General features: G+C 44.0%; 1 protein-coding gene across 1 annotated transcript in view; it reads left to right on the top strand.

Annotated features, from left to right (window-relative positions):
• The window catches only part of LOC130308509 (oocyte zinc finger protein XlCOF7.1-like), a 60887-nt gene extending 58695 nt beyond the window's left edge, over positions 1 to 2192 (top strand). The window contains exon 10 of the mRNA XM_056552253.1: positions 1046 to 2192. Within this exon, the coding sequence (XP_056408228.1) occupies positions 1046 to 2067 (1022 nt within the window). The 3' untranslated portion in view covers positions 2068 to 2192. The remainder of the gene's footprint in view (positions 1 to 1045) is intronic.
• The last annotated feature ends 10736 nt before the right edge of the window (positions 2193 to 12928 follow it).

Here is a 12928-nt window from a genome sequence, read left to right as displayed (position 1 = left end):
CTCTGGCACAGAGGATCCACTACCTGCCAGCCGGCATCGTGACAGCTGCATTCAGTAACTGAGGGCCGCTGCCAATAGCTGACACGGAGCAATATCTGATGCTGGCTATAAACCACTTAGATGCTGCTGTCAAAGCTGAAAGCAGCATTTAAACAGCCTTAGTAAGCATCATTGGTGGAGTAATGTTCCAGATTGGCTTCACATCATTTTTGTAAAATTTTAAAAAGCAAAGATAAGATATTGAAAAGCTGTAAAACATAAAGAAAACTATGCAAATTAGATATCATTGTGATCGTATTCACCTGAAAAATAATTTTACCACACACTGAATGAAGGGTGTTAGAACAAAGAAAGATCGGTTCTGCAAAAATAAAAATAAAAATGCTCTCAACCGTCTCCGTAGATGTAAAAATAAGAGTTATGACTCTTAGGCGACAAGAAAAAAAATTTAAAAACCATAAGCTTAGATTATCTTGGTTGTTAAAGGGGTACTCCGCCCCTAGACATCTTATCCCCTATCCAAAGGATAGGGGATAAGATGTCAGATCGCCGCGGTCCTGCTGCTGGGGAGCCCGGGGATCGCCGCTGCGGCACTGCGCTATCATTACAGCACAGAGCGAGTTCACTCTGCACGTAATGACGGGCAATACAGGGGCCGGAGCACCGTTACGTCACGGCTCCGCCCTTCATGACGCCATGGCCCGCCCCCTTCAATACAATTCTATGGGAGGGGGCGTGGCGGTCGTCACGCCCCCTGCCATAGACTTGCATTAAGGGGACGGGTCGTGATGTCACAAGGGGAGGAGCCATGACGTCACGCTGCTTCTTCCCCTGTATCGCCCGTCATTACACACAGAGCGAACTCGCTCTGTGCTGTAATGATAGTGCGGTGCCGCAGCAGCGATCCCCGGGCTCCCCAGCAGCGGCACCGTGGCAATCTGACATCTTATCCCCTATCCTTTGGATAGGGGATAAGATGTCTAGGGGCGGAGTACCCCTTTAAGGAGTTAATACTCAAAAATTTAATGTGTTTTATTCTTTGCAGATTCTTGTACCAGGAGATCAGAGGAGAATCTTATATCTTCAGATTATAAAGCAGATGATGATATCACACAAGATACATATGAAGAACATTCCATTATCCCAGATACACCCTCAGCCCTTCACAGCCAAGATCTGTCATCTCATCCTTATATACAGGTCCTGTCTTCTCAGTCATCACAGGATGTTCAGAAAAATAAAAGTAATATTAGAAGTGTTGAGCATCAGAATGCTTTCACAGGGGAGAAGCTATTTTCATGTTCAGAATGTGGGAAATGTTTTACTGGGAAAACAAATCTTTTACAACACCAAAAAACTCACACAGGGGAGAAGCCATTTTCATGCTCAGAATGTAGAAAATGTTTTACTGGGAAAACAAATCTTGTTCTACATCAAAGAACTCACACAGGGGAGAAGCCATTTTCATGCTCAGAATGTAGAAAATGTTTTACTCAGCAGTCACATCTTGTTCTACATCAAAGAACTCACACAGGGGAGAAGCCGTTTTCATGCTCAGAATGTGGGAAACGTTTTAGTGAGAAATCAATTCTTGTTCAACATTATAGAACTCACACGGGGGAGAAGCCATTTTCATGTTCAGAATGTAGAAAGTGTTTTACTGACAAATCAAGTCTTTTTAAACATCAACGAACTCACACAGGGGAGAAGCCATTTTCATGTTCAGAATGTAGAAAGTGTTTTACTAACAAATCAAGTCTTCTTAAACATCAAAGAACTCACACAGGGGAGAAGCCATTTTCATGTTCAGAATGTGCAAAGCGTTTTACTGACAAATCAAGTCTTCTTAAACATCAAAGAACTCACACAGGGGAGAAGCCATTTTCATGTTTAGAATGTGGGAAATGTTTTACTCGGAAATTAAGTCTTATCGGACATCAAAGAACTCACACAGGGGAGAAGCCATTTTCATGTTCACAATGTGGGAAAGGTTTTGCTCGGAAATCAACTCTTCTTCAGCATCAAGGAACTCACACAGGAGAGAAGCCAATTCAGAGCAATAAATGATGCGTCAGTAAACATCAGTGTAATTCTTTTTCTATCTATTTCTTCTTTCTTGTTCTTTTTCTAAAGAGTTTATGTTTGTAATTCATTGTTGTTGTGTAACAATTTGTCATTTTCTTTTCTTTTTTTTTTTTTTTTTGTTAACTATAAAAGAGAAATTGGGGGAAAAAATGTTTTCTGTTAAAATAAAATAAAAAACGGTCCAGATATGTCATCACTTGAGTTTAACATGCCAGGAGAAATAATAATTGTGTATCAAAAGAGTGTGATATCTGGTTGTGATCTTCACTGCTCCTCATAGAGAAGACCCAACAGGCATAATCCATGGGGAGCTGCTACTGGAGACCCAAACACCTCACAGAGAAGGGACTTATTCCAGTGATGAAGAATTCCAGGACATGAGCAGATTAGAGACACAAAATCACTTCTATCTTCTGGCTTCTAGGACATTCTGATCCTATAGGTGTTAGATTAGTGGGGTCTCCTACTCTACACAGGGTCCTTCCTTAGGTTATAGAGGGAAGAACAAGTTGTATTCGGCCGAAGTGCGGAGAAGAATTAACCAGGTGGCTCTATGGTTGGTTCCCAGATCTCTGAGGGGCTGAAGCCTCCGACATTTATTACATATAGATATGATCAGGTGATTACGCCCGATGCCCATCCAAGACAGTGGTCTCAAACTGTGGCCCTCCAGATGCTGAAAAACTTGGCTGTCCGGGCATGCTGGTAGTTGTAGTTCTGCAGTAGCTGGAGGAACCCTGGTTGGGAAACACTGGTCTAAACTGTGACACCAAAAAAAAAAAATTCAAATCCGCGGGCCTCTTCTATGAATCATGATCTTCAGTTCTTTCCCATAGATTTTCAATGGGATATTAGTCAGGTGATTGGCTGGTGGTTTAAGTTTTGCAACATCTGGATGGCCACAGTTTGAGACTGCTGCCTAAAGAAGACGAGCGGCCTGGAGGACGAGACAACACATCGCGATTATAGTCGGAGCATTTATTATAAATAAGCTGGATCTTATAGGAAGAATACGTGACCAATGACTATTTTAGGTGTATAGCTGTGATCTGTGACTGGTGGGAGAATTAGAGCGAGTCCTTCCTCTTATAGAGTATATAGATAGTGGATACTCCTTACAGCCGTGCACTCTCGGTTCTAGGAAAGGACTTGTTAGGCCGGGTTCACACTACGGAATTTTGTTTTGAAATCCCGCTAGGAAATTCCGGTGCAGTAGAGTGTCATTGCTGGCTATGGGATTCTGCTGCACAGTGCACACGGCAGATTTTCCTCCTGGAAAAATTATGCCAGTACATTGAACTCCACAGACATCGCTGTCTATGGGGATGATCTAAGTTGTCCTCTTATGACCCCTATAACTCTTTTAGATTCCAGTATACAGGACTATATAAGGGTCATTTTTTGCTCCATAATCTGTAGTTTCTATTTATATAATTTTATTTTTGATGGCAATTTTGATTATGGTATATGAAGCGACCGAAAGTCAGCACTGACCTTGTACAGCACTGACTGTGCAATTTAATTATTATTATATTTTAATTTGGACATTTACGCACGTGGCGATACGACATGTTTATTTTTGTTTACATTATTTTATTTAAAAAATGGGAAAAGTGATTCAAACTTTAGTAGGGGAGGGGCTTATTTACATTAGGAAACTATTACACAAGATCTTTAGATTGCAGACACTGATCAATGGCGTCATATAGATCAGTGTTATCGGCACTCTATTACTACAGGCTGCTGAGGCTGTCTACAGTAAGGGAGCGCTGATCAGATGAGCTGGAAGCTGATAGGGACCCTCCGCCTGTCCTCACAGCTGATCGGGACCCTGCAATTTTTGTCGAGATGGTCCCGATCAGCTGCCTGAGCTAACTGCCAACACTTTTTTCCCCATTTTAGAAGGCACGATCAACATTGATTGCAGCATCTAAAGGGTTAGTGTCAGACATGGGACCAATCAGTGATGTCCGTCATTAGTTGTGGGTCCTGGCTGCTGATAACAACCGGACCCACCAGGTATGAAGCGTGCTCAGCTTCATTTATGCCCAGTGTCCTGAAGGGGTTAATAGATTCCTTACTATACCCTGTTATAAACCTCATATAGGTAAATATCCTCAGGTGTCATCATGGAGGATTTCCGAGCTCTTTATTATAATCTTCCTGACAATATGGCCGACACTACATAAACAATAAATCTCCATATAATGGCCGTCCTTAGTATAGGTTATTCATATAGGAAGAGTTATATGGGCTTCAATGTCTTTAGTCTCATCTCACCCTCTTGGACTTTCTTCCCAAAGGGCCGGTTACCTCATCCAAAATGGTGGATTTCATCCTTCCAAGATGGCCGCCTCTGTCTCAGCTTCTCACAGCCTCCATTCTTCTCCTTCTTCCCGTCCGTGTCCCTCCTCTATAATGAACTCCTGTGTGAGCTTATACTAATAGTCATGGGTGTGTCTATTATAATGGAGGGTGTGTCTATTATAATTGGGGGTGTCTGTTATAATTTAGGGTGTCTCCTTTATAAATGAGGGTGTGTCTATTATAATTGAGGGTGTGTCTATTATAAGTGTGGGTGTGTCTTATATTTGAGGGTGTGTCTATTATAATTCAAGCTGTCTCCTTTATAAGTGTAGGTGTCTATTATAATTGAGGATGTGTCTATTATAATTCAAGGTGTCTCCTTTATAAATGCGGGTGTGTATTATAATTGAGGGTGTGTCTATTATAATTTAGGGTGTGTCTATTATAATTCAAGGTGTCTCCTTTATAAATGTGGGTGTGTTTTATAATTGAGGGTGTGTCTATTATAAGTGTGGGTGTGTCTATTATAATTGAGGGTGTGTCTATTATAATTCAAGGTGTCTCCTTTATAAATGTGGGTGTGTCTGTTATAATTGATGGTGTGTATTATTTTTTGGGTTTGCCTATTATAATTGATGGTGTCTCCTTTATAATAATACCTTATTTATATAGCGCACACAGATTCCGCAGCGCTGTACACTCATATTGGTCCCTGTCCCCATTGGGGTCACATGTTTTTGAAGTGTGGGAGGAAACCGGAGGAAACCCACACAAACATGGAAGAACATACAAACTCTTTGCGGATGTTGTCTTCTGTGCTGTAAGATAACAGTGCAAACCACTGAGCCCCCGTGCTGCCCCATGAGGGGCGTTTATCCTAATATATATATCTGGTTCATTACGAGTCCAATCCTCCTCCCTTGTGGGCCGGCATGGTATACATTAGGTGGTGGGTGTTTTCTTCTTGGATACTTCATGTGTATATATGGTATATCCTCCCACTGTACTGAAATAGTATTGTACTATGTCATTAGATTATATATATATACAGTGGCGTACTAAGGGGGGGGGGGGGGCGGCCCGCCCCGGGTGCCGCTCACAAGGGGGGTGCCAGGGGCAGACAGACCCGCCGCAGCCACCGCCACCACTACTGAGGATACGGGACACTCGTCCCAGATCCCCAGCAGACAGCGGTGGCTTCTCCTGTATGCGCGATACACATACATATACCTATAGGGGAGGAGGGGGGGGGGGGTTACTCTACATATACCTATGGGGGAGGGGGGGTTACTCTACATATACCTATGAGGGAGGGGGGGGTTACTCTACATATACCTATAGGGGAGGAGGGGGGGATTACTCTACATATACCTATAGGGAAGGAGGGGGGGTTACTCTACATATACCTATGGGGGAGGGGGGGTTACTCTGCATATACCTATGGGGGAGGGGGGGTTACTCTACATATACCTATAGGGGAGGAGGGGGGGTTACTCTACATATACCTATGGGGGAGGGGGGGTTACTCTACATATACCTATAGGGGAGGAGGGGGGGTTACTCTACATATACCTATGGGAAAGGGGAGGGGGGGGTTACTCTACCTATACCTAAGGGGAGGGGGGGGTTACTCTACATATACCTATGGGGAAGGGGAGGGGGGGTTACTCTACATATACCTATGGGGAAGGGGAGGGGGGGTTACTCTACATATACCTATGGGGATGGGGAGGGGGGTTACTCTACAAATACCAATGGGGAAGAGGAGGGGGGGCTTACTCTACATATACCTATAGGGGAGGGGGGGTTACTCTACATATACCTATGGGGAAGGGGAGGGGGGGTTACTCTACATATACCTAAGGGGATGGGGGGGTTACTCTACATATACCTATGGGGAAGAGGGGGGGGGGGTGTAGCTGCATATACATATGGGAAAGAGGGGGGTGTATCTGCATATACCTATGGTAAAGGAGGGGTGTAACTGCATATACCTATGGGAAGGGGGGGCGTAACTACATATACCTATGAGGAAGAGGGAGGGGTGTAACTGCATATACCTATGGGAAGGGGGGGGTGTAACTGCATATACCTATGGGAAAGAGGGGGGGTGTAACTGCGTATACCTATGGGAAAGGGGGGGTGTAACTGCATATACCTATGGTAAAGAGGGGGGTGCAACTGCATATACCTATGGGAAAGGGGGGGGGTGTAACTGCATATACCTATGAGAAAGGGGGGTGTAACTGCATATACCTATGGGAAAGGGGGGGTGTAACTGCATATACCTATGGGAAGGGGGGGATGTAACTGCATATGCCTATGGGAAAGGGGGGGTGTAACTGCATATACCTATGGGAATGAGTGGGGGTGTAACTGCATATACCTATGGGAAAGAGGGGGGATGTAACTGCATATACCTATGGGAATGAGGGGGGGTGTAACTGCATATACCTATGGGAAAGAGGGGGGGGTGTAACTGCATATACCTATGGGAAAGAGGGGGGGTGTACCTGCTTATACCTATGGGAAAGAGGGGGAGGTAACTCTGCCTATACCTATGGGGAAAGGGGGGGGGTAACTGCCTATACCAATGGGGAGGAGGGGGGGTCACTCTGCCTATACCAATGGGGAAGAGGGGGGTAACTCTGCCAATACCAATTGGGAAGAGGGGCGGGGGGAATCTGCCTATACCTATGGGAAAAAAGGGGTTTAGCTCTGCCTATACCTATGGGAAACGGGGGGAGGTTTTTTTTTTTTTACTCTGCCTATACCTATGGGGAAAGGGGGGGGACTCTGCTGCCTATACCTAAGGAGAAAGGGGGGTTAACTCTTCCTATACCTATTGGGAAGGGGGTTTCACCCTGCTGCCTATACCTACAGGGAAGGGGGCTACCTAACTTTATACCTGGATGCCTAACTACTTACCTACATACCCAGCTACCTAACTATGTACATACCTGGCCTTCATACATGGCTGCCTAACTACCTAGCTAGCCCCCTACCTACCTAACTTGTCACCTACCTACATATCTGGCTTCCTGATCTACCTACCTAGTTACCTATTTACCTGGCTACCTACCTGTCCATTTACTGTGCAGGACACCAAGGAGGGCATTATTACAGTTTGTCGGCCTATAGATGGAAAGATTGTGTAGAGGAGGGCACTGAATATATGCAGAGTCTGACATGTTTTTCCTGCAGATGTTAAGAGATCCACATGGCAGTCTTATCCGGACGGAGAAGAAAAGGAAAGAGGACGCCGCTGATCAGAAAAGACGTAATTGTGAGTCCCAAAATGTAACTGTAATCACTTATATGGTATATACATCCTGTGTACGGCTGATATCTACTGCCATATGGTCCTGTATATAATCACTTATATTGTATACAGATACTTTATAGTATACTGGTCTGTATATAGTGGTTTTATACAGTATTTACTCCTTGTATACCAGTATTATTGGTCATGGAAATTTACCTACGTTAAAGTGTTTCTTACATATATAAATTTTAGTTTATTGTGTGTGGGATTTAGGTGGAATAGGGGCGCGGCAGAAGATTGACGAGCTGCAGAGCCTGCTAGGGGCCCTTGCTTTTTTTTGGTCCGTGGGCCCTGAGTGTTGTCAATCCACTCCTGGGAGGGGGTGTAATTAAGGGGGGGGGGGGGAGGGGGTAAATAAAGGGGGGGGGAGGCGGGTGTAATTAAGGGGGGGGGAGGAGGGGGTAAATAAAGGGGGGGAGGGAGGCGGGTGTAATTAAGGGGGGGGGGGCAAACAAAGGGTCCGCCCCGGGTGGCAAATGCTCTAGGTACGCCCCTGTATATATACATCCAGCACTGTACATTGTATCTCAGTGATAACCTGTAACCTTGATAATGAGAACATGTATTGAGAAATATCTCATTACATAATATGTAACATATGTGAACAAAGAGCGATCTGTCAATCATGGCTGGTGGAGGCGGAGTAACTGTTAGGACCCCCCCTCTCCTGGTTCAGGCAGCATGAAAGTGATGAAAGTTCTAGAATCAGAACATTTTCCATACACATCATTATTCCCCCCATGTGATCGTGTGGTGCAGACATAGAAGATAACTGACATCTGTACGGCCGGGTTCACACTGCAGAATCTCAGCGGGCGTCACTAGGACGGCACAGAGTAAGGGGATCTGCCGAAAGATCTTATCAGGCATGCATTACTGTCTATGGGGATGGAAATGCAGTCCGTGTGGTCCTAGTGCCGCAAGCGGAGCGATGAGATCGATAAGGAACTCTGGGGGAGATTCTCAAAGAATTTTGCACCCAATAAAATCAATTTCCGCCAGTTTACACCTTTCACGTCAGTTTTGTAAAAGTGGGCGTGTCCACGTATATTGTCTGCTTTAGGGTACGTTCACACGGGCGGATTACCTGCAGAATTTCCACAGCGTATTTGCTGCGAAAAATCCACAGCAGATAATCTGCTTCTATTGAATTCTATGGGTCCAAAGGAAAATCTGCAAAACTGCCTCTATTGCGGATTTCCTGATGATCCATTGAAGTCAATAGCAGCAAAATCCGTTGTGGATTTTCTGCGGCAAATACGCTGCGGAAATTCTGCAGGTAATCCGCCCATGTGAATGTACCCTTACATGATATTTTCAATGGGGTGAGAGTCCAGTCTACATCAAAAATTTCACACCAGCTTTTTGATAGAAATCACAGAAATGGTTGTAGTTTTATTTTTTTTTAAAGCTGTTAAGTAATTATTAAAAAAAATAAATAATTATTATTGAAAAATGTTATTTAAAAAATAAATAAAAAAATATATATATTTAAGCTCAGAAATGTTTTATTTATACAGTTATCGCTTGTCTGGGCACTAGTAACCATGGAATAGTTCGTGAGATTTTTCCGCGAGAATTTTCTGGGATGTAAAATTTGGTGCAAAAATCAGCAATTTTGGTGCCAAAATTGCTGATTTGGCGCCAAACTCAGCAATTTTGGTGAAAAAAATCCAATATGGCTGAAACAAAAAATTATAATTTTGGCGCGGAAAAAAATTTGTTAAAAATTAATTTTAACATATTTTCCTATTTTCAAAGCAGCACAAAAGACCTTTGAAAATGTGAGGAGAAAAAAAAGGTGAATAATATCGCTGGAACAGAAATTTCAGTAGTTTTTGAGAATCTCCCCCTTTATGTTTGAAAAGTAGATTTTTGTTAAACATTTGTAACAAGGTTTAATGTATAATATTCTAGTACCTGTGACATATATACAGATGTGTTATTTGGATTGTATTTGCATTTTGTATAACAGACATTTCTGTAGGTGTACAACAAGATGTGCTTTCTGAGTAAAACATTTCCCACATTCTGAACATGGAAACGGCTTCTCTCCTGTGTGAGTTCTCTGATGTTCAACAAGGTTTGATTTCTTAGTAAAACATTTCCCACATTCTAAACATGAATATGGTTTCTCCCCTGTGTGAATTCTCTTATGTTTAACAAGCCGTGATTTAGAAGTAAAAAAATGTCCACATTGTAAACATGAAAATGGCTTCTCTCCTGTATGAGTTGTTTGATGTTTAACAAGATTTGATTTCTTAGTAAAACATTTCCCACATTCTGAACATGAAAATGGCTTCTCTCCTGTGTGAGTTCTCTGATGTGTAACAAGACTTGATTTCTGAGTAAAACATTTCCCACATTCGGAGCATGAATATGTTTTTTTTCCTGTATGAGCTCGTTGATGTCCAACACCCCTTCTGTGACCTTTATTTTGCTGAACATCCTGTGATGACTGAGAAGACAGGACCTGTATATAAGGATGAGATGACAGATCTTGGCTGTGAAGGGCTGAGGGTGTATCTGGGATAATGGAATGTTCTTCATATGTATCTTGTGTGATATCATCATCTGCTTTATAATCTGAAGATATAAGATTCTCCTCTGATCTCCTGCTACAAGAATCTGCAGAGAATAACACAGATTTTATTATTTTTGAGTAAAAAAATCTTAAAAACTGTGCAGCATGTGACATCATTGAACCTTCTCCCCGTCCTCCGGATACTAAATAGTTAATGTAGACATAATTTAGGGCTTTTTTCCTATTTCCCCTTGTGAAAATGAAAAATTTGGGGTAACACCAGCATTTCAGGGGAAAAAAACTAATTTTAAATTTTTATGTCCAACTTTAAGGCTCACTATAACCCAGTGTTTCTCAAGTTCAGTCCTCAGGACCCCCTAACAGGTCGTGTTTTCAGGATTTCCTTAGTCTTTCACAGGTGATATAATTATGGTCAGTGAATCAGTCATCACCACAATTATATCACCTGTGAAAGACTAAGGAAATCCTGAAAACACGACCTGTTAGGGGGTCCTGAGGACCGCGCTTGAGAAACACTGCTATAACCCTTTGTTACATTGCGTGAGGGGTGTAGTTTACAAAATGAGGTCACATGTGGGTGATTTATTTTTTTGCGTTCATGTCAGAACCACTGTAACAATCAGCCACCCCTGTGCAAATCACCAATTTAGGCCTCAAATGTACATAGTGCGCTCTCACTCCTGAGCCTTGTTGTGCGCCCGCAGAGCACTATACGTCCACATATGGGGTATTTCCATACACAAGAAATTGCGTTAGAATTTTTGGGGTTTTTTTTCCACTAACAGGCTGGTGTAGCCCCCAACTTAACCTTTTCATAAGGGGTAAAAGGAGAAAAATCCCCCCAAAATTTGTAGTGCAATTTCTCCCGAGTACGGAAATACCCCATTTGTGGCCCTAAACTGTTTCCTTGAAATACGACAGAGCTCCGAAGTGAGAGAGCGCAATGCGCATTTGAGGCCTAAATTAGGTATTTGCAATAGGGATGGACCCGGATACAAGGATAGGGCTTGTCTCCACCAAAACCCTACAGCAGTGTTTCCCAAAAAGGGTGCCTCCAGCTGTTTCAAGACTCCCAGCCTGCCAGGACAGTCTATGGCTGTCCGGCAATACTGGGAGTTGTTGTTTTGCAACAGCTGGAGGCTCCGTTTAGGAAACACTGCCTATGAGACGTTTTTCATTTTTATTGGGGGGAGGGGGACTGTGTAAGGGTATATGTAGTGTTTTACTTTTTATTATTTGGTAGTGTAGTGTAGTGTTTTTAGGGTACATTCACACGGGCGGGGGTTCACAGTGAGTTTTTCGCTGGGAGTTTGAGCTGCGGCAGAAAATTTGCCGCAGCTCAAACTTGTAGAAGGAAACTCACTGTAAACCCGACTGTGTGAATGTACGATGTACATTCACACGGGGGGGGGTTCCAGCTGTGGCAAAACTACAACTCCCAGAATGCACTGACAGACCGTACATGCTGGGAGTTGTAGTTTTGCAACAGCTGTAGGCACACTGGTGGGGAACCACTGAGTAGGAAACAGACTCTAGCTCAGTGATTCCAACTCGCGTGCCTCCAGCTGTTGCAAAACTACAACTCCCAGCATGTATGGTCTGTCAGTGCATTCTGGAAATTGTAGTTTTGCAACAGCTGGAGGCACACGAGTTGGAATCACTGAGTTAGGAAACAGACTCTACCTCAGTGTTTCCCAACCAGTGTGGCTCCAGCTGTTGCAAAACTACAACTCCCAGCATGTACGGTCTGTCAGTGCATTCTGGGAGTTGTAGTTTTGCAACAGCTGGAGGCACACGAGCTGGAATCACTGAGTTTGGAAACAGACTCTAGCTCAGTGTTTCCCAACCAGTGTGTCTACAGCTGTTGCAAAACTACAATTCCCAGCATGCACTGACAGTCAGGGATGCTGGGCGTGTAGTTCTGCAATATCTGGCCGTTCAGATGTTGCAGAACTACACTGCCCAGCATGCACTGACTGTCTGGGCATTCTGGAAATTGTAGTTTTGCAACATCTGGGGTGCTACAGTTTGGAGACCACCGTATAGTGGTCTCCAAAATGTGCCACTTCAGATGTAGCAAAACTACAACTCCCAGCATGCCCAGACAGTCAGCGCATGCTGAAAGTTGTAGTTTTGCAACATCTGGAGGACCACAGTTTGGAGACCAATACACAGTGGTCTCCAAACTGTGGCCCTCCAGATGTTGCAAAACTACAACTCCCAGCATGCCCAGACAGCCTTTGGCTGTCTGGGCATGCTGGAAGTTATAGTTTTGCAACTTTTAGAAGGTCACAGTGAAGATCACTTACCGCGATCTTCACTGCAGTCTCCTCCGCAGCACTTTCCGTCCGCACTCCTGATGTCTCCGCCGCTGCCACCCGATGGTCTCTCCCGCCGATGCCGCTTCGGTAAGCCGATGCTCCACCCCCCCTTGCTTTTCCCCGTTCTGCCCGAACTTCGATCGGTGGGCAGAGCTGGGGAAATAAACTTTAACCCTCCCACCCCCAACTGCCATTGGTCATCAGCCTGATCGACCAATGGCAGGAGATAGGAGGAGGTGGCAGCACTGCCACATCACTCCTATCCTTTAGCATGGTCCGAGCTGTCTGTGACAGCTCCGATCACTGTTATTTTCCGGGCGATGGGGTCACCAGTGACCCCATTGG

This window comes from Hyla sarda, chromosome 1 (assembly GCF_029499605.1).
Source record: "Hyla sarda isolate aHylSar1 chromosome 1, aHylSar1.hap1, whole genome shotgun sequence".
Classification (NCBI taxonomy): Eukaryota; Metazoa; Chordata; class Amphibia; order Anura; family Hylidae; genus Hyla; species Hyla sarda.
Note: the sequence above shows the minus strand (reverse complement) of the source record. Positions and strands in the feature narration are given on the sequence as shown.